The 23058-nt window shown below is 40.0% G+C and overlaps 1 protein-coding gene across 1 annotated transcript in view; it reads left to right on the top strand.

Moving 5' to 3' along the window:
- The window catches only part of METTL25 (methyltransferase like 25), a 99178-nt gene that overhangs the window by 9469 nt on the left and 66651 nt on the right, over positions 1 to 23058 (top strand). Inside the window, exons 2-3 of the mRNA XM_074941961.1 lie at positions 9647 to 9811; positions 18183 to 18283. Of these exons, the coding sequence (XP_074798062.1) occupies positions 9647 to 9811; positions 18183 to 18283 (266 nt within the window). The remainder of the gene's footprint in view (positions 1 to 9646; positions 9812 to 18182; positions 18284 to 23058) is intronic.

Here is a 23058-nt window from a genome sequence, read left to right as displayed (position 1 = left end):
TTTTTAAAAAAATGTAGTAATGGCTAAAAAAGACTCTCTATTCTTGGAATCCTTGTCTTTATAACTCATGATTGTATATGCCAGGTTTATCAAAATGCTGAAAGGAAATTTACTGGATGTTGGTTAGTCTGCAAGAAATCTAATTCTAAGATAAATAAATATATATATATAATATTAGATTGGATTGGAATTTTCACAAGTTTTACAATATAAAGTAGTAACATTTAAAACATCATAATGCCTATGAAACAAAATTGGAACACCTCCTCCCCGAGAGGAAAATCAAGTTGTTGTTTTTTCCTCCTGGCAACACTGATGAACAGCTGGCTAGTAGAGAAATCTCTCTGCAGTTTGAGATTTAATACTCAATCTCTGTCATACTCCCAACAATTGCTGGCCTGTAGCCTTGGTTGTTGACTCCCCCGACCTTTAATCTGGGTCTCTTGCTTGACAGATTAGTGAGTTGTCTGTACTGTATTAAACCTAAGGATTTCTATGCAATTTTTATTGCTTTTGGCTATACTTATTTTGTGGATTTGTGTGAATTTAATGGAATTCTGCATTCAGTCCCGGGGAATTGAAAATAAGTTAAATGAATAAACCTTTATTTTAAAAATACATATTTTTATTCAGTAATGTTGATAAGGAAACAAAAAGAATCATGTATAGTTTCACTCCTTGAAACAAACCTAGGGCTGATTTTTTCTGGCCAACAGTGTTGAGAGAAAGTAGAGGGAAATTACTAGCGCTGTCGATTAATTGCAGTTAACTCACGATTAACTCAAAAAAATTAATTGCAATTAAAAAAATTAACCGTGATTAATCGCACTGATAAATAATAGAATTACAACTGAAATTTATTAAATATTTTTGGATGTTTTTCTACATTTTAAAATATATTGACTTCAATTACAACACAGAATACAGTGCTCACTTTCTATTATTTTTATTACAAATATTTGCACTGTAAAATGATAAACAAAAGAAATTGTATTTTTCAGTTCGCCTCATAAAAGTACTTTAGTGCAATCTCTTTGTTGTGAAAGTACAACTTACAAATGTAGACTTTTTTTTTTTGGTTACATATCTGCACTCAAAAACAAAATAAGGTAAAATTTGAGAGCCTACAAGTCCACTCAGTCCTACTTCTTGTTCAGACAATCACTGAGACAAACAAGTTTGTATACATTTGCAGGCGATAATGCTGCCCGCTTCTTATTTACAATGTCACCTGAAAGTGAGAACAGACGTTCACATGGGACTTTTGTAGCCGGCATTGCAAAGTATTTATATGCCAGATATGCTAAACATTCGTATGCCCCTTCATGCTTCGGCCACCATTCCAGGGGACAGGCTTCCATGCTGATGATGCTCATTTAAAAAAATAATGCGTTAATTAAATTTGTGACTGAACTCCTTGTGGGGAGAATTGTATGCCTCCTGCTCTGTTTTACCTGCATTCTGCCATATATTTCATGTTATAGCAGTCTCGGATGATGATCCAGCACATATTGTTCATTTTAAGAACACTTTCACTGCAGATTTGACAAAACGCAAAGGTACCAATGTGAGATATCTAAAGATAGATTCAACACTTCACCCAAGGTTTAAGAATCTGAAGTACCTTCCAAAATCTGAGAGGGACGAGGTGTGGAGAATGCTTTCAGTGTCTTAAAAGAGCAACACTCCAATGCGGAAACTATAGAACCTGAACCACCAAAAAAGAAAATCAATCTTCTGCTGGTGGCATCTGACTCAGATGATGAAAATGAACATGCATTGGTCTGCACTGTTTTGGATCATTCTCGAGCAGAACATATAATCATCATGAATGCATGTCCTCTGGAATAGTGGTTGAAGTATGAAGGCTTATATGAATCTTTAGCACATCTGGCACATAAATATCTTGTGATGCCGGTGCCATGCGAATGCCTTTTCTCACTTTTAGGTGACGTTGTAAACAAGAAGCAGGCAGCATTATCTCCTGCAAATGTAAACAAACTTTTTTGTCTGAGCAATTGATTGAACATGAAGTAGAACTGAGTGGACTTGTAGGCGCTAAAGTTTTACATTGTTTTATTTTTCAATGCGTGTTTTTTTTTTTTTACATAATTCTACATTTGTAAGTTAACTTTCATGATAAAGAGATTGCACTACATTACTTGTAATGGGGGACTTGAAAAATACTATTTCTTTTGGTTTTTTACAGTGCAAATATTTGTAATCAAAAATAAATCTAAAGTACATTTTGCATTCTGTGTTTTAACTGAAATCAATATATTTGAAAATGTAGAAAATATCCAAAAATATTTAAATAAATGGTATTCTATTATTGTTTAACAGTGTGATTAATCATGCAATAAAAATTTTTAATTGCTTGTCAGCCCTAGAAATTACATTTGTTTTTTTTAAATATAAAAGTGTATTATTTTGTAAAATATGAAATAACTGTTATTGTGCAATTTCACAGTGAAAGTAAATACTGTACTAGTAGATTTATGATGTACTGTGTAGTAGCACTCAGTCTAACATACTGACATAATTTTTCATTTATAGCTGGATCTCTAGTATATTGAACACTACGTTTATGAATGTTTTCATTCTTATCACAGAGGAATGATCAAAATAATCTTTTAAGAGTATCTGTGTGTGTAGTGTTTGATTCCTAGTCATATGAACCTCTTGAGCCAACTTCTGGTGCCACTAATCCTTCTGTGGCATGGCTCAGAAAGGAAGATTCAAGCCTTCTTCATGCCCTTGTCCATCTTCCTTTCATCTTTCTGTGCATCCCTTGAGTACAGATTGCTATTTTGTTCCAGCAGTTACTATAACTACTCCAGTTTTAACAGTAATCTTAACTAAATTGGTTTTAAACTAAAGTAAGAATTTACTGACATTTTACAGAATAGAGAGACACCAAACAAAAGGATTGTTAGGTAATGCATGGCTGCTCTGGTTGCTGTGCAAAAGTATTTTCATGCTGGGCCTAAAGTTAATTACACAATAGTTGCAGATTTTACATAACATAAATGTATTAGTTCTGCGACAGCTCAAGCTGTGACTGTTTCTCCCAGCACATCTTCCCAGCAGAAATATGTCTGTGCTTAGGTATCCAGCTCCTTTTATAGTTCCCCAAGCTTTGAAGTAAAGGAGTCATCCATTACATTGCAAACAAGCGTTTGATTACTTCACCTCTCTGATATTAGATTGTCCTGTTTTGTTTGATTTGAAGGTATCAGAAGGATTCTTTATTTCCCTTCTGTGATTTCAGAGTGCACAAATCTAATTTCCCCTTCTTCCTGTAAAAAAAACTTGTATTGACTTTTTTTTTTTGTAATGAACCTTTGACATTCTTCCTTACATTGTTTCAGTATTTCTGTATGTTCGTGTTCCTGTTTTTTTGTTTCAGACTATATCAGCATCTTGCATAAAGTTTTGTTATTTGCAAATTATTGGATCACTGATTTACCTCAATAATACAAAACAAGCAAAGTCATGTATGTAATGCAAAAAGCACTCTTTAATTTTGAAGTAGAAAAATAAAGAATAAAAATTATAAGGACAGCTACTGAAACAATTTAAAAGTGGATCGTCTGATTATAGCCTGTCAGAATATTTATTCTTACTAGGGCCACCTATTGCCACCTGCGTCATGTCTTGGGAGTACCTTGCTCCCCAAGTAAAACTACTGAAATCAAATTGGACCATTGCTTTCAGTGGATCAAATTGTGGCATGACTTGTGCGGTCATGCAAAGAGGTAAGGGGGCTTACAGATTGTGAGTAGCAGTTCAGTAAGGAGAATAGCCTCTGCAGGAATGCTACATCCTCCCCTTGTACAGGTGAGTGGAGCCGGTCAGGGTGGCTATACCTGTGTGCCAGGGGAAGAATGCTGTGTCAGGTATAAACGCTGTGCCAGCATTATCCATGAGATCCAGGGGGAAGCCCTAAGGCAGTTTGAGTTTCAGATTCACAGTCTGCCTTCCAGTAAACTCCAGGAGCAGCACAACTATGTGTTGCCCTTGACTCAAAGCTCATGGCATTTGAGTCCAGAGTAAGGTACTGTTCAGGGTGAGAGAAGAGTAGCAAAATCTGGCCTTTATTAAAAAGATATTTGTCTAATCTAAAATAACAGGATTATAACAAATAATTGAAGTTTTTCTTTAAAGCTTTTGCCTCTTGAATTTGGTAGATTATTTTAGATTTGTTCAAAATTCTATTTTTTTGCCGCTAATGTTGTTACAAAGCAGACTCAAGACTTCTAGGCACATGTGCACCAAACAGTGCACATGTGCTGGCCCTTCTTGTAGTGCTTGTGCTGTTTATTATGCAACTTCTAGTAAAATGATACAGATTTATTTTTTATAATATAACTTTTAGTTATGTTAATTAACTTTTGTTTAGCGTGTTACATTTTCAAAGTGCTGTACGATCATTAATTAATGACTGATAATGGGTGTGGGGAAAATATTTGCGTAAAATCTTGAAAATAAACAGGTTTCAGAGTAGCAGCCGTGTTAGTCTGTATTCGCAAAAAGAAAAGGAGTACTTGTGGCACCTTAGAGACTAACCGATTTATTTGAACATAAGCTTTCGTGAGCTACAGCTCACTTCATCGGATGCATAAAGTGGATGCAGCCGATGAAGTGAGCTGTAGCTCACGAAAGCTTATGCTCAAATAAATTGGTTAGTTTCTAAGGTGCCACAAGTACTCCTTTTCTTTTTTGAAAATAAACACTTAATCATGGAACTGGTAAGAAAGTTAGGTACATCTTTCTGCTTAGCACTTTTGTTTATGTCCCTTTGTAACAAACTTCTCATGAGGAATGCTATTGGAATCTATATATAATTACACATACAACCCATTACATTAAAGGAAGTTTCTTAAATTTGCAAAGATAAGCACTCAGAAGTTAGAAAATGCCAGAATGAAGGTTGCCTGCGAAACCTTAATTTGGCCGTCTTGTGTGTATAAATTATGGTTAAAGTTAAGATTTTGTCATGGTTATTTTTAGTAAAAGGTTGTGGGCACTAAACAAAAATTCACGAGAGCCATGACTGTCTGTGACTTTTACTAAAAATAACCAAGGAGGCAGGGCTGGGGGAGGAGTCGGGGGAGAAATGACAGCTGGAGTTCCGTGGGTGGACTGACTGCCTGAGTCGCATTACCACAGGGGTGGGCAGAGGCCCAGGGGCATCCACAAGGGGGCACGCAGAGCCATGACGGGGGGCACACAGCTCTGGCCACAGCCAAGGGAGAAGGGGGGCACAGGCCCAGCTATAGCCACTGACAGCTGAAGCCAAAGAAGTCATGGAGGTCTAGTAAAGTCACGGAATACTTGACCACCTTGACTAAATCGTATCCTTAATTTATAGTACAGTCCTTAATTTCATGATCACATACATTTTTTTCCTCAGGACCCCTACCTTATTCAGTAGACGGATTATAGTGCTCACTGAATGAGCAACTATCAATTTTTTGTTTCTCCTTATCGTTTAGTGTGTGGAACCATTCAAACTTTACTTTGCAGACAGAATTATTGATTTCCTCATGGGCTTTTCTTTGCTCATCACTATCTCGTATATGAGTTCTTCACAAACAGTTTATATTCTCAATGACTCTGTGAGGTAAAGGGGTTGGCATAGTTCTCGTTTTACAGATGAGGACTTGAGACATAGAGAGATTGAACTCAAACATTTTGACTACGTTTGGGTGCCCAGTTTGAGACACCTAGAACCTGATTTTTTCAGAGTACTTAGCATAATATAGCACTTTATATGTTCAAAGCACAGCTCCCATTAACAGTTATGAATGCTCAGCAGTTCTGCAAATCAGACCACAAGGTATCAAGTTGAGACCCAGTAAATAAGGAACATATACTAATAACCTGTGAAATTTTTGATTAGGTGACTTGCCTAGCATCACACAGGAACTCTGTGGCAGAGGCAAGGATAAAATCCAGTTCTCTAGGGCAGTATTTAGTGTTTTAACAATGAGGCTGTCCTTTCTTTTCCTGTAGTTCTCAGTCTTATTCACTACACACCTTCCAAATTCTGACACAAATGGGGCAGGGGTTCTATGGACAGCATTCTCCTTTATTACACTACCTTGATTAATCCCCAAAGCAGGTCCAGCATATACACTGAATGGGACGGAGTCCTGGGGAAAAATGATATGTATACATATAATTAAGGATTGTATCATAATACATACACACAGTGGGATGTGCACAGGCATCCTTAATTCTGGCACTTTCTAACTTTTGAATGCTTATCTTTGCAACCTTCTAACAGTTCTTTGTGTATAATTTCCTCAGTTTTAATAAAGCAAACTGAGGAAACAGAAATTCCTTCATGTGGCATTATATTGACACCCACATGGTTTGTCAGCAAAGTTGGAACCTTTAGATCTACAGCACAGACCTCTGCCACTTGAGTTAATTGAATAACCGGTAGCAATAGTAGGTTATGGTCCTCTATGTGGACCAGCACTAGAGGGGGATGAGATACGCACTTTGCTGATGGTTTTCACAGATATTTGCTAACAACAGAGAAATGCTGAGGCTCAGGAATCTTGTGTTCCACTCCATGTACTGAAGGGGAGTGTTCCTTAGAGAGCACAGACTCTCCCCCCATTTTCCACCAAGCTTGACCCCTACTGCCCCATCCCCACCAATCTGTCATGCTCCCAATACTGACTCTTCCCCACTCCTGCTTCCTTGTCCCATGACTGTTGTCTGTGATTCCCCTTGCCCTGTCAGTTCCAGTTCCCCTTGTCTGTTCTCTCTCTCCATTCCAAGGGTCTTTGTCCTGCTAATCCCAGTTCTCCCACCTTCACCCTGCCCACAGGCACCGAATCTCCTTGCTCAGCTAGTTCCAATCTCCCTATTTCCAACTCCCTGTCACAGTTACTCCCTTCCCCCACCAAGTCCCAGTCTTTCCAGACTCCCTATCCCAGTCTAACCTTCCCCCCCCCCCCTTCATCTGGCTTTTGTCCCCTCTAAAGTCAAATCAAATTAGTTCCTACTCCACACTGCCTGGGTGCCAGCAAGGAGTCATTGGGAACACAAGAGAGAGAGATTCCCTACTGTCAGTTCCAGTACTTGGCCTCACCCCAGAGCAGCTGAGAGAGGCCTTTACAGAGAAAGTCTTTCTGAGCCTCCATAACACTAGACTGGAGCATGCTATTGCTCTGTGGGGGTGGCACATGCACAGTTCGATCATCACTAAGAGCTGTCGGACGCTGGAGCATGCACAGTGTAAATGGAATTTTAGGAGATTTTACTGTTAAGCTGCAGGAAATCTCTACTGAGCTTGTGCACATTGCAATTTTTTTCATAGGTTTGTAACTTGGTCAAATTTTTACTGGCACAGGCATATCCCTGACACAAAGGCTATCTAAAATGTGTAGTCCATAATCCAAAGCATGGGTGCTTAATTTAAAGAAAAAGATTGCTAGAATTTTTTAATATGAGCATATCAATACATTTTGCCCTAGCCCTGTTCTTTGAAATTGCTGCAATTTTTCTGAGCTGAAATGAAAATATATCCAGCTGAGGTAGACACCTGGCGCAGAAAATTTCAGCTGAAACGGTTAAAGTTTGGCAAAGTTATAAGGAACTGAAAATAGGGTCTTGTAATGAGAAGTGTCATTCAACCGTAATATGGTGCTAGCACCCCTGCCTATTATGCAGTATTTGCACATCCAGCATGAGGTGTGCTAACAACGGTAGGTAGAAAAAATGGCACAGCACCTACATACACTATGTCTTTCTCTTACAATGGGAAGACTACTGCTGATATCAGAAGGCTTGGACCAGAGCCCAAATGGATTCTTCACATACACCCTTATTGAAAAGGGAGTATATTTGGACTATGATTTGAAGTTCATTCATTTAAGTAGAGAGTTTTATTATCATTAAAATAAATAAAAGACAATAGCTACTACAAGTTCTAGAGATCCCCTTTCATTTTCTCTTTTCTGTTTTTCTCTATATAAATTATCTTGGAAAAATATAGAAAACAGTATGAAATGGACTCTCTAGAGCAGTGGTTCTCAAAGCCGGTCCGCCGCTTGTTCAGGGAAAGCTTCTGGCGGGCCAGACCGGTTTGTTTACCTGCTGCGTCCACAGGTTCGGCCGATCGCATCTCCCACTGGCCGCGGTTCGCCGCTCCAGGCCAGTGGGGGTTGCGGGAAGGGCGGCCAGCACGTCCCTTGGCCCGCACCCCTTCCCGCAGCCCCCATTGGCCTGGAGCGGCGAACCGTGGCCAGTGGGAGCCGCGATCAGCTGAACCTGCGGATGCGGCAGGTAAACAAACCGGTCCGGCCTGGCAGGGGCTTTCCCTGAACAAGCGGCGGACCGGCTTTGAGAACCACTGCTCTAGAGCTTTTAGTAGCTATTTTTTTAATGGTAGTAAAATTCTTTAGGACTTAGAACAATGGTAGCAGACTACTTTTATTTTTAAAATTAGAATTTGAATGGCCATAAATAACTTTTCCTAATGTAAGAGCTGTTCTTTACTGCACAGAAAACCTGAGTGTAACAGCATTCGAATTCTCAATACATTGGCTGATAGAGTTCTGGAGGTGACTTTTTTTTAAGGTAAAAGAAGGACAACTCATAGGGCAGATCATTGCAGGCTGATATTCAGTGCAATGATTGTTATATCATGAAGAAAGCTGGTTATCTGTCTTCTTTGCAAGATGTACTGTTTCTAGACATTGACCACTATAAACAACTTTTATAGTTTGTTATTATTATAATTATTTGTATTATCATGGCGCTTAGAAACTCTGGTCATGGACCAGTATCTCATTGTGCTAGGCGATGTGCAAACACAGAACAAAAAGTGAGAGATTGCCTGTCTTCTGTTTCTTGTTTAAATAAAATTTAACTTCTTTTTCTGAAGGTTAATTTGAAGCCTACAGTATTTTCTAATTCAGTGTCAGTTATTATTTACAGGTCATGTTTTAAAATCATTTGAAAATTTGCCACCTTTTCAGCCCTCCTCTGAATGAATTAGATGTTGTTAACAAACAGAATGCTTTGTTCGGGTGCACTGACAATTGGGAACCTAAGTTAGAATCATACCTAGAGTTTGGGCTGAATGTATTTCTTACTGGAAATTCAGAGTTATACAGCAGCTGAGAAAGTTTATAAATGTAATGCTTGTAAGTCAGTAAAATTTGTAAATGTAATGATTATATTTCTTCACTGATATAAAATGTTGTCTCTGGGAATTGACTTGGGAAGAAAAATTTAATTAGGGTTCAAAGTTCAGTAATACGCAGTGCTGAGAGAGAGAGAGAGAGAGAGAGAGAGGTCATTTACAGCAGGCAAGAGGTTAAACAAGAGAGAAGATTTGACACTTTAGTCAAATTCTGCTGTCTTTGAAGGAGCTCTGCTGAAGTGAGTTGATTTACCCCAGATTTATATTAGTGTAACTGAGTGCAGAATCTGGCCTAAATTCTATAAGGAAAATTTAAATGTGAAGAAGTCTAATGAGTTGTCCAGTTCTGAAGGGCAAAATATTAATAATCTTTTGTACTTCTTGTTTGTTGTTTATTGTTCTTCATTCAAGAGTAGAAGAGCTTTTTCATTGTTAATTATTGTTAACATGTAACTTTTCCCTCCACTTTCCACACAGATAACTGCAAGTTTTCCAACGTGTTCTGTGAAAATTCTCAGAAGCTGGTCAACGTGCAGTTCTTTGCCCTTGCTGCTAAATACCATTCCTTGCCAAGCCTTGAAGTGTGTACCCCATTAGAGCAGATGCTTGGAGCACTGAGTGGAAAGCAACACGAGAGATGTGGTATATTGGAATTTATTTTATCTTACAAAAAATTTCAGCAGGTGCTGTGATGGCTAAGGTTAGATGAGTCTCTTGCTTTACTACTCAATTTACTTTTATTAGTAGCTACTTACTCCAGTTCACAGATTTATATGATTTTTTCCCTCCTGAAATCTGAATAAAAGGTGTCACTGCACTCCCATGCCTGTAGATGTTTCTAAGACTCAGCCTTAGAAGGGGCTAGCTAGGAAGGCAGACAGAAGGGAATTAGAGGTTTCAGAGTAGCAGCCGTGTTAGTCTGTATCCGCAAAAAGAAAAGGAGGACTTGTGACACCTTAGAGACTAACAAATTTATTTGAGCATAAGCTTTCGTGAGCTTAGACATGGTTCAGTACTTCGGCAAACATCTAGTTCTATTCCCTTATTGTTTCTCCCTGAGGAAAGTAAGTTTTGATTGGTATTTTTACTCTTGTTGGGGACTTCACTAGGATGGCTTTCAGCTATATCCCCTCAAGCTGTTATCTCGTCTCCTATCTGAAGCATCAGACAAGGGCTTTGAATTTTCATCAGATCAATACGATTCCGCATGGTTACAAGGATTCATTCATCTTAGCAGATACTTATGGGTCTAGGTCTCTATTCAGATAAGAGACCTCTACAGAAAACCCAGAAGGTGCAGACAATTGTGCATATGAATTGCTTTTGGGGGGCTGGAACTGTGTCCTCTTATGTGTTTGTACAGCCCCTACTGTAGTAGGGCCTTATGGGAATAAAAACAAAAGCATTTAGTGATTTAATATCCCTTTACAGCATGCCCAGTAGGCATCTGCTAAGACTTTTTAGCACTCCTTAATATAATCTTGCTTATTTTGGAACTTCATATATGGTGTGGGGAAAATTGCACATTCTCCTTGCCTTCACTGACAAACCTGGGGCCACTATAACAATGTACATGAGAAAGAATGTAAGTGTCTGTTGGACTGTCTCCCTTGATTAACTGAGCCCGTGCTGAACACTCAACCACGTATTCCTGTGGCAAAGAAGCTTTTACTTTAAAATTTCGTTTGAGCATGTATGTTCTGAGGCATTCTGCTCAACTACTTTTTGATGGTCCAGGAGCATTAGACATATAGGAACAGTCTATATCTACAAACAAAATATGTGCTTAATGTTAAGGGTGTGAGTAGTCAGACTGGTTTTCACGTGACTACTACTACATCCTTAAAGTTAGGCACATGCTTAAGTGTATCAGGGCTTAACATAACTTGAAAACATGGTATTACTCTTGTGCTCAGAGTTAAGCACATGGTTAAGTGCATTGCTGGATTGGAGCCTTAAAGACAGGATGGACACCGCAAAAGGAACTGATCTTCCTTATTCCTCATCTCTTTACTTGGTCTAGAGTCTGATCTGAAGTGCGCTGGTATAAGTCTAGAGTCTGTCCACTAACTGCAGTTATCTATATTGAATTAAAGCGGCGTGAAAGGTGAATTCTTTGCGCTGGAGTTACTCCAGATTTATCTTGGTTTAACAGATCAGAAATTGTCCTCTATTCTTTACTTGCCTTTCATCGCAATCATTTTCAAGTGTATACCACGCGTCGCCTGGGGAAGTGCATTGGCTGCCACTGGGAGTGGTGCCAGGAGCTGGGAGTCCTGGTGCCGGAGATCAGGTCCGACGACAACACCATCGTCACCCCGAGCGCCAGAGGCATGCTGGAGGGGACTCTGAAGGCAGCCATCCACTCACTGTACATGGAAACCCTGAAGCATATACCAGACCAGGGTAAAGCCTTCGAACTGACCAGCAAGTGGGACGCCAGCAACCACTTCCTCACCGGGGGCGGCTTCACCCGTTTCACTGACTGGCAGTTCATCCACTGTGCCCGGCTCAATTGCGTCCCACTCAACGGAGCCGTCCGCCACGGAAACCGAGACAAGTGTTGCAGGAAGTGCGGCTACTCCAACGAGACCCTGCCCCATGTCCTGTGCAGCTGCAAGCCCCACTCCAGAGCCTGGCAGCTGCACCACAATGCCATCCAGAACCGCCTGGTGAAAGCCATCGCACCACGCCTGGGGGAGGTCGCCGTGAACTGCGCCATCCCCGGTACTGACAGCCAGTTGCGACCTGACGTGGTAGTCACCGACGAGGCCCAGAAAAAGATCGTCCTCGTCGACGTCACAGTCTCCTTTGAGAACAGGACCCCGGCCTCCCGCGAAGCCTGAGCTCGTGAACTGGAAAAATACGCCCCCCTGGCCAACTCCCTGAGAGCGAAGAGCTACAAGGTGCAGATGGATGCCCTGATCGTCGGAGCCCTGGACACCTGGGACCCCTGCAACGAGTGTGTGCTGCGGACTTGTGGGATCGGTCGACGCTACGCATGGCTCATGCGGCCCCTCATGGTCTCGGACGCCATCCGATGGTCCAGGGACATCTACATCGGACACATCACCGGCCACCGACCGTACCAGGAGGTGTGAGCCGGAACGACATCATTCATCAACTATGAGAAAGGGACCGAGAGACTTTTTCCATTGGACCATATGAACTGGAACCATAAACTCACTGAACATTAAATCTCACCAAATGCGGGTAAATCCATCCTCATCATCGTATCCATTCATTATACTCCACATGTGAACATAGCCATTATATGAACAACATATCCTCATGTCTCAATGTCTGTACTTTGACCCGTTAACCTTTTACCCCCAATCGGGGATATTACAGATTATGTATTCCTTATGCCATCAGATTGTAAACCGAACTTCGTACCCCTTGGTAATCTGTATCTTATTCCCTGATAACCAGAAACTTCTACGCTTAAACTCTGTACCATTTTTTTAAATTTTAACATCATCTTAATAAAATTATTAAATCCATTCCCTCCCTAAGGCTCACAATCTTGGCATTGTCTTTGACACTTCTCATTAACTGCTCACATCCAGGCGCTCAGTGCTCTCCTACCTTTGTTTTCTAATCTTCTTCACTCTGTACATTGTATTTAAACTCTAAAGTCGCTTCTTCTTCACCATCCTAATAATGGGGGTTGGCCATTTATTCCATTTACTGCTGTAATTTTTTTTCTGTCCGAATTCCTTGTCTTTCATCTCTCCAGACTATCCAAAATGTTACAGCTAAAATCATCTTCCTCTTCTGGTGCTATGAATGTGTCAGTCCCCTCCCTGAGTACCTTCACTGGCTTCTCTTCCTCCTTGCATCCAACTGAAGCCTTTTGTCCTTGTCTTTATGGTTGTATATGTGCCGCTCTTTTTTTGCTTGCATCTTGGCTCTTTTTTCCTTTTCCATGCTGTCATAAATATAAAGGGAAGGGTAAACACCTTTAAAATCCCTCCTGGCCAGAGGAAAAACCCTTTCACCTGTAGAGGGTTAAGAAGCTAGGATAACCTCGCTGGCACCTGACCAAAATGACCAACGAGGAGACAAGATACTTTCAAAAGCTGGGGGGGAGGGAAAAACAAAGTCTCTCTCTCTCTCTCTCTTTCTCTCTCTGTGTGATGCTTTTGCCAGGGACAGAACAGGAATGGAGTCTTAGAACTTAGTAAGTAATCTAGCTAGAGATGCGTTAGATTCTGATTTCTTTAAATGGCTGAGAAAATAAGCTGTGCTGGAGGGAATGGATATTCCTGTTTTTGTGCCTTTTTGTAACTTAAGGTTTTGCCTAGAGGGATTCTCTATGTTTTGAATCTAATTATCCTGTAAGGTATTTACCATCCTGATATTACAGAGGTGATTCTTTTTACTTCTATTAAAATTCTTCTTTTCAGAAACTGAAAGCTTTTTCACTGTTCTTAAGATCCAAGGGTTTGCATCTGTATTCACCTATGCAAATTGGTGAGGATTTTTATCAAACCTTCCCCAGAAAGGCGGGGTAACGTTTGGGAGGATTTTGGGGGGGAAAGACGTTTCCAAACGGACTCTTTCCTAATAATAATAATAATACCGGTTAGACGTTTGGTAGTGGCAGTGATAAAGTCCAAGGGCAAAAGGTAAAATAGTTTGTACCTTGGGGAAGTTTTAACCTAAGCTGGTAAAAGTAAGCTTAGGAGGTTTTCATGCAGGTCCCCACATCTGTACCCTAGAGTTCAGAGTGGGGAAGGAACCTTGACACATGCTCTCTCAGGCCCTGCAATATGCTCAATTTTTTCTAATTAATGTTTTTTTCCCCTGCTTCTCCCATTCTTGACTTTGTACGCTTTTTTGCTGCTGTCCCCAGCATTTGGACTAGCTTGTCAATCCCCCCGACCCATATATCAAGCATCTTTCTTCCTTGTGTCTATACAGAGCTAAACATCTACATTAAAGGATAGAATAATAATTGTTTAATAATTGTTTTCTATACACTGTGAATGAGCTCTGTGATTGTAATACAGTAATTGTAATCCTGTTCTTTATTATACTATAGGAAATATTACAAATATTTCATTTATTGAACTGTTTTACTATAATTGGAGTCCTTTGTATAGTGTTGCCAACAAGTCAGTGAAGACCCCTTAATCTAAATGAATTACCTGTCATCTGGTTGAGACAAAGTACCAAGCTACAGATTTGTAATATGGGACTTTTCGTGTGAAAACTGAGATCTTTAATCTTCTTTTAGACTTTCCTAGACTCATTCCTGTATTTCAGAAAAGATGCACATTTGCTATCCTATGGGAAATGTTCAGAAACAAATTAGAATCTTTAAGGAGGGCCTTACATACAAAGAAAAAATGTCAATTATATTATGCAAAATTATTCTTCAGCATAATTCCATTTATTGTTCCAATGTCTTTTGTAGTGTTCCTTGTCATAAGAAAAAGATGTTTGAGAGACAGAAACACCTCCAGAGTTCTCTAACCTGTGAAATAATTTTAAAACCTTGTAATATGGATACACATAATAGTAACAACTTTTAGGGTGGGTTGTTTGAAAAGGAGCACACCAGGTCATTAAAGTGCTTTTGAAAATCCAATCCTTAAATCTTTAATAGGGCTTAAAAGCTATAGTGCGGACAGGGCCATTTGGAGTGCAATTCTGAATCCAGCATGGTTCTCCGTTGCTTCCTGGCATAGCTTATTGTGGGCCATATCAGATCTCCAGCTTCCTTGACCTCAGGGTGTGGAATGTAAAAGATCCTGATCCAGAGGAGGGGATTTGGAACAGGAGAATTCCTTTTGGTAGGAGATTAGGGTCTGAATGTAGGAAGGGCAGCATGCTGGAGAAATGGACCCAGAGATGTCATTTTACCCTCCACAAATTAATGCTGCCCTAGTCAATACAAATTTACCCACCTTTTCCCTCCATGCATCTCCACAAAACCCTTCTTTAGCAGAGGTTCTGGTTCATCAGCCAGTATAGCAGGGAATTCCATCATCCACCTGACTCCTGCAGAAGCTGTGCTGACCAAGAGGAGAAGCTGGTATACAGGAACATGGCCTCTGTGTAGATGGACGTAGCCTGTGTGGATCCTGAAGTTCATTTAGGAATATAGACAGCTGCTGGTTTCAAGGGTCAAACCCTCTGCATTTTCCACAGGAGGTGAGGGTGCACAAATCCTGCTCTCTATCAGAACACTGCCTAGGAAACTCTTCAAGGAGAACTTCACAAAATGTCCTGTCTTCAACATGCAATTCAGTTGACCAATATGTGGGATAATATATGTCTGTTAATTACTGAGGTAGGAGTTGTAGATGTATATTGCATCGTACAATTAATGTCGTTTTCCAAACCAATAACAGCTCCTTACACCTAAAGAGTTTACAGTCTAGAGGTACAGCAGATACATTTCAGTAAAAAATAAGACAAATCACACTTAGGTTGTTGTTAGCATGTTGGAGGAAGAATGTTTCAGAGAATAAATGAGTCTTAGCTTTTTTCAGGAAGGGGGTTCTTTGTTTCTAAAATTACTAATTTTTGCTTGAGTCAGCTATTATTCACATTTTAAAGAGAGACTAAAAGCATAGCCACTTAAATTAGGTGAGTAATTATGAGCAAGTTCTTGAGGAAACAACAGCACAGTGCATTGCAAAAGTGTTTTAAAGAAAGATTTTTTATTTTTTAAACTGGAAAATTCCCTGCAGATTTCCTCAAACTTTGCAGTTTTCCCCTGCAGTATTCCACTGGCTCTTGCTTTTTGATTAGACTGCAGTATATCAGTTATTATAACAGCATGTTTGAAAAGTGGAAAAAGTTCTTCAGTTGCTAAAAATCCTTACAAAAACCCAACATTTAAACTAATAATTTTACATTTTCCACATTTTCCCCTATGTTCTGGGTCATATGCTGATGAGTAAGCACAGTGGACAGACTGGAAAAAGTGGGAAGAATGAACATAAAGACATTTATGGACCATTAGTAACTATGATGATAAGCACTTTTTATATGCAGGTAAATGTGTAGGTAGAAAGAGACATTAATTTTGAGTTGGAACCTCAGCTGGTGTAAATCAGCCTACCTGCAGATTTGTCTCTTTGCTTTCAAAAGTGCTTCAGTTCAGTTTAAGCATTGGGATCTCAGACTCTGCTCACTTCATATTTTAAATGCCCCCATCTGGGCTTTGACATTTATACTGAAGTGCATGGGGTAGTATATGGTGTATATTTCATTACAATATTGCTGGTTTTGGAGCAAGATTTGCCCAATATTTCCCTTATTTGGGAAAAACTTAAATTTTTGTCAACAAAGGGTTTTATCTGAACAGGGAAATAGAATATATATTATTTGGGGAAAGTTGTCTTTGAAATGGAAAAAAGTTCTAAAAATCACAGAAATGAAGATCCTGATACTTTGGTATCTGTGATCCTCTGCTGCCCCCCCCCCCCCGCCCCACTTCAGATCCTAATCTGTCTGAAGATGTAGAAGAGCTGCAAGATCTCATCTCTCAGCATAAGATTACGTCAGCACCATGCTTGTGTGGGGGAAAAACCCTAAAGTTCTCAATTGGAATGGTTACAATTTTGGTTTTTTTAGGAGAATCTGGGCTGTAACAAGTATTTTTACATTTAATGAGAACCTTCAGAAGTCCTCAATAAAACAGTAAAAATGAAATGACAAACATTGGTTTCTCCCATATGCTTTTGTTTGTTAATTTTAAAGTTTATGATTTTCTTTTGTTTGTTCATAGATTCTATATTAGATTCAAAGTATTGTCATAATAGTTTGTTATACAGAACCAGATGTTTTAAAAATGCAGAGATCCTATGGATCTTGGAGAAAGTGGGGAAAACTCTAGGAGTCTCATGAACTCATTTCAACCTTTTATAAATAAGTAATGCATTGGACATTGTTCCCAGCATGATGTGATTAAGGAATGAACGTAGTTATTGTCTGATTATCAGTTTCTGGACAAATTAAGACAGTATTGCAGGAAATGCAGGAAAGAGGAAGGTGTATTAATCTGACTAGTTATGCAGAAAAGTGTCTCTAACTGTCCTATGTTCTGTTTTCTGTTCTGTAAATGTGCTCTCAGGGTTCAGTTCTGATATCTTACTTCACAAGTATTTTATGTCTCTGTATGTGTGACTCCACACAGACAAGTATCCAGGCCCCGCCCCCGCCGGTGGGCCTGCAGGTATCATTTTTTTCCCTCTATACACACAGCTATCTCCTGCAAAGTCTCTTAGTCCTTGGGTCTGGGGAAGCAGGGATAAGCAGGTGCTGTATGCCTGCTATTTATCCCATCCCCCAAGCAAATAGTCAGGGAGTGGGCCTTGGCTCTGTCCCCTCAGGACAGCTGAGCCAGTGTGAGGGTAGTACTTTGTTGGTAAGGATCAGTAGTGGATTACTACCCCTTGCAACAGATGGGGAGCAGGTAAAGAATTGTGCTTCTCTTGCCTCCATTTCCTCGGTATAACTGATAATGGCTTGAAGTGTGTCTATTGTGAGATGATCAGCAAACAAGCAGAATTAATAGAGTGATCATCATTTTAAAGTGCCAGAATCAGCAAACTGTGCTGTGAGAATGTTTCCCAACACTGCCTTTATGTTTCCTCTGAGTATAGGTAAATGTAGTTGTAGTAAAATACATGAAAAAGAGCTAAACTAAATTCCTGTGGGGAGGAAGGAATAAGAGATCACATTTCATAGTAGCAATTTTTTGTCATACTAGATATTTTATTCTGTGTTTTGTTAGTATTGCTTACAGTATTACCGGTATTGCTCTGATGTTGTTCAGTTTCACTAAGATCATCTCTGATTCAGAAGTATAATCATAAGAGCATTCTTACAACTTCTTAGTGAAAACAAAACTGCTGCAGTCCAAAACCACCGACATATTCAGATATGAACTGTTTAAAAATATATATTTATGGATAGATGTTGACTCATCTGAGGACTATGAAGGCCAGACAGTCTGAATTGTATTAATATTTCTGTTTTTCTGATCTCCCAGAAATCAAAACAGATGAGTTTATGAATAATAAGAAATCTCATGAAGTGCAGAAAATGTCAGAATTGATAGACAGCATTGCAAATTTTTGTGGTATAAAGCAGGTAAGAATGTACTTTTCAGTGTGTATTACCATATAATTTAAAAATACTTGGCTCATCTTTTCTATCTTGTTCAAATCTTAGATTTTGATATATACTTAATGTGGATTTTATTTTTCATTTTAGTAATAGTGACTGAAGGGGAAGCCTTAGAGCAAAGCTGAGGGGCTCTTTACCCACCCCAGTGTTAGCTTCAGGCAGATAACCTCTCCAGTCATTATTACAATTATGAATCATGAAAAATAGGCATGATTTTATACGCTGAGCAGTTAAAAGCTGCACTGCATGTTGCCAGGAATGTTGTGTTCCCTGTACGGTAGTGATAAGACGAGAGCAGTAACTAATAGGGAAGCAGAACTTCATTCTCTACATTCCATTGGGCTCATAAAAATAGCAAATAAAACAGAATACAGTATCTGACAAGTTTTAAATGTAAATTTTTCTATTTTTGCACTAAAGAATTGGAATTTCCCCCCTCTTTAGTGCCATCCACCATGATACAAAACACTCATTTGGTGAGTGAGCCTTGTTGGTCCAACTGTTCCTGGTTCCAGACTCATAAGCAGCAGGTCAAAGTGACTTCAGCCACTCCTCTACTCCCTGGTAGCAGTCTGGTCATGGATATGATGGACGCTCAGCAATTTCATATACACCTCTACCCCGATATAACGCGGGTTCGCATACAATGCGGTAAAGCTCCGACACACTGCTCTGAGCAGCGTGTTAAGGGTGCCGGGCTGGACCAGGCCTGAGGGGTTGGATAAGGGGCAGAGGGTCTAGGGGGCGGTCAGGGACTCCCCCCGCCCCAGGGTCTGGGAGGCAGGAGCTGTGAGGGGGCACTTTTGGGGGTCCCACAGTCCCAGAGTGGCCCGAGAGATTAGCGGGGAGCTGGGAGCAGCCCGCTCTGCTTCCCTCGCCCCGGCCCCAGCTGTGTCGCTCAGGGGAAGGAGCTTGGGGGAAGGGATCCGCCCCCCCCCCCCCCCCCCCGCACTTACCAGCAGCGGCGGAAGCGGAGCAGCCTGGCCCCAACCTGCTCCACTCCACCAGCTCCCGGCCGCGGCGCTCCGCTTCCTGCCTCCGGTGAGTGCGAGACCTTTCCCCAACACCCCACTCCCCTCCCCCCACCAGTGACACAGGTGTCCTTTCCCCAACCTCCCCACAGTCACCGGCAGCGGGAAGCGGAGCAGCTCAGCCCCAGCCCACTCCACTCCGCCAGCTCCCAGCCACAGCACTCCGCTTCCCGCCGCAGGTGAGTACGGGGGGCGTCCTTTCCCCAACCTCCCCACACTCACCGGCGGCGGGAAGCGGAGCGCCACGGCTTGGAGATGGTGGAGTGGAGCAGGCTGGGACTGCGTTGCTCCGCTTCCCACCACTGCCGGTGAGTGCCTATCAGGGGGCGGGGGATGTGAATCAGGGTTGGTGCAGTCAGGGGCAGGGAGTAGGGGGGTTGGGTAGGGGGTGGGGTCCCGGGGGTAATTAGGGACTGGGGTCTCTGGAGGGGGTGGTCAGGGAACAAGGAACGGGGGTCCGAAGCAAGTTCGATATAACGTGATGAGATTTTTTTGTCTCCCGAGGACCACGTTATATCGGGGTAGACGTGTAGATGTTAAATAGTATGCAGCATATATACTTGTGGGACTCAGTAGGTGAGGAAAGGAAAAGTTGCCCACCACAGCTTTCTGCATATATTCTATGGGTATGTCTACGCTCTGAGCTAGAGGTATAAATTCCAGCTTGAGGATACATACCCATGCTACCTTGATGAGAGCTAGCATGTTAAAAATAAAGCTGTGGTGGGAGGGCTAGCCGCCGCAAGTAAATACCCATGTGACACACTAGGAACGTACTTGGGCAGCTAAACCTTACCATTGCTTGCATTACCATTTACTACATTCTATTTTTAGTGTGCTGTCTCGACCAGCACTAGTGTGGGTATGTCTCATCCAGCTTGAAATATAGACATATCCCGAGATAAAAGATTGGAACCACCTCAGTGTGCTAACTCTGATTCCTGGTACAATTGGTGCAATCAGCCAGCACTCTGTCTTTATTTGATTGACAATTGACAATAAAAGATGCGTATTTTTAACCGCGAGTATGTACATTTGTTGGTTTCAAGCATCTTTGGCCAAAGAACTGATTCTTTTGGTGGTGGTTTTGAAAAAAATAACTTAGGACCATTGATTTTAATGAAAAACGCGGCTATACCGTATGTCACTAAATATGAAATACAGATGGCTTTATGTTAACTTTATTCCATCATTCAGTCATATACTGTAACAGAATTTATTTGTTCAGTTACAAATCCCTAATATATGAAAAGAGCTTTCCAGTTACATTTTTTTTTAAATTCTCCTTTTTAGTTATTAAAAAGCAACCTCTTTTGTTTTAGTTACCTTTAAACTTTAAAAAATAATATGAATTGTAAAGTTTTAGGAGAGTTTTTTCCATATTGATTTCTTTCAATCCTGCTGACAGAACAAAATATATATAACATTTAATTAAAAAATATAGAGCAATGAAAACACAACACATGTTTTACAACAGCACAGCTGTCCTCAGGGTGTTTCTTTCAGAAATTACAGATCACTAAAGGATTGAAAAGTGCCCTTAGATTCACCTCCGTATCTATGATGTATAATGGGTGGTAGAGGATATTGTTCTCTTGTGGTGCTTTATTATGTATTATAACAAATAGTAAAATGGGTATGAAAGCAGAAATGTTATGCTTATTGTAATCACTTTCAAGTTAACTGTTTGAGTTAAAACATTTTACAAGAGCTTTAAAGTTTTGTTACTTAAAAAATAAGTTTTCTACCCCATTTTAGTATTGTTCCTAATACACACTGTTACTGAAACATCATACAAATGGAACTTTATATAAAGGTCTTTGTTTCATTCTGAAAATAAGCTAGTGTAATTCTTGTTTTCTTTTACACATATTTGTAAAATTTTCCTTGGAAGATGCAGTATACACAACAAATTCATTCAGTGTATGAAACAAATAAGATTTAATTCTGCATTCATTATGTATTTCATTCAAGGCTTGATGCTGGGAAATGCTCACAGTCTTCTGGAAAATGATGTCCATGCCTGTATCGGGCCAGGAACTATGTTTAAACATAGTACCCAGCCCAATATGGACAGAGCTTTTGTAGTTTATTATGTCACGGAAATTTCATTATAAAAGTTCATGCTTGGCATGTATATCATAGTATGTTGAGTATCTTTCCTTATATGGAATTACAGCAGGGATTAATTTAGTCCAATATGTTTGTTTCAGCATATAATCACTGCCTATTTTTAAACCTATATTTTCTTTTCACTTTACAAAGACCACAAATGTTAAAAGTGTATGGTGTTTATCTGTATGTTTTTTTCACTAGATAATAAATGAAAATATCTTGTCAAAACAGTTGTACATCTTTACAGCCACTAGAGGTCATGGTAATAGGTTTCTGAACAATTCACAATCTGAATGTATGTCCACTTAGTTCCTTTCATAGGAATAGTAATCCAAATGCTATCTGAAGGTTGGGGTGTGGGTAGAATCATGACACATTCTACATTACAATAATATCTATCTATCTTCGAATTCCATCCTGTCATTATTTCTTAACTAACTGGCAAAAACATTCCACATGTTCCTTTCTTGTCTTTCTTTTAGATCTTTGTGGGAGGCATCTGGTGTGATGGTGGAGAGGGTGGCAAGTGAACTATTATTACAAAAGTTACAGCCAAAGTCTATCTCATCTCTCTTCCACCAAAAGTGTGTGTATACACATGTCACCCAAAGAATTTAAGGATTAAGTTGGAAAACATAGAGAAAACTGACAGAAAGAAAGCAATAGGAAAAAAACCCAACATACTCTTAATCCTTGCATAATATCTCTGAGTCATAAATTCAGTCCATAATTAGTTTTACCCGAATCATAAATACTCTCTGCTCTGTGTAGTCCCTAATTCTCGGATTTCTTGGCTTGAATAAAAATTATAGCATCCTCGGGACTTCAAAAAATAAAACTGTCCTTTTTATTCCAGCCTTGCTGAATTCAAAGCTACTGCCTGGTAACTAAGTATGTGCAGTTCATCTTAAGCCTGGGTGAAACCTTTTATGCCTGTTCACATGGTTTGGCATAAAATCAGAGCAGATGTTCAAATGAGACATGTTAGAGTCCAAAAATCCTTGGATCAAGCTATTCAGGAGCATATACCTAACACACAAGGTTTTATATATAGTCCATATAATTCTTAGCAGATATTGGATCAAAGGAAATTTTTGTGAAGTCTCCATTCTGTTGAGAAGTGGCTCTCTGTTACCTAATCCGAAATCTTACCAAGCATTGGGCTGGGGCCTCATGTACAATCAAAATTCACATAGTGCAAGACACGAGATTGTGTAAAGTTGGTGTAAAGTTCTTACTTTCTGTCCTGTTCCTGCTGCTATTATGTGCACTGCTTCACTGCATTATGTTGGCTCAGCCATGGCTTGGAACTATCTTACAGTTATAAGAAGCTTCAGAGTAGCAGCTGTGTTAGTCTGTATCCGCAAAAAGAACAGGAGTCCTTTTGGCACCTTAGAGACTAACAAATTTATTATAAGCTTTTGTGGGCTACAGCCCACTTCATTGGATGCATAGAATGGAACATATAGTAAGATGGTGGAGGTAAGATAGAAGGTGGAAGTTACCATACAAACTGTGAGAGGCTGATTAGCTTGTATGGTAACTTTCAACTTATCTGTATATATGTGTGTATATATATATCTTACTATATGT

This window comes from Natator depressus, chromosome 1 (genome assembly GCF_965152275.1).
Source record: "Natator depressus isolate rNatDep1 chromosome 1, rNatDep2.hap1, whole genome shotgun sequence".
NCBI classification, from domain to species: domain Eukaryota; kingdom Metazoa; phylum Chordata; order Testudines; family Cheloniidae; genus Natator; species Natator depressus.
This window is presented reverse-complemented; position numbering and strand designations above follow the sequence as displayed.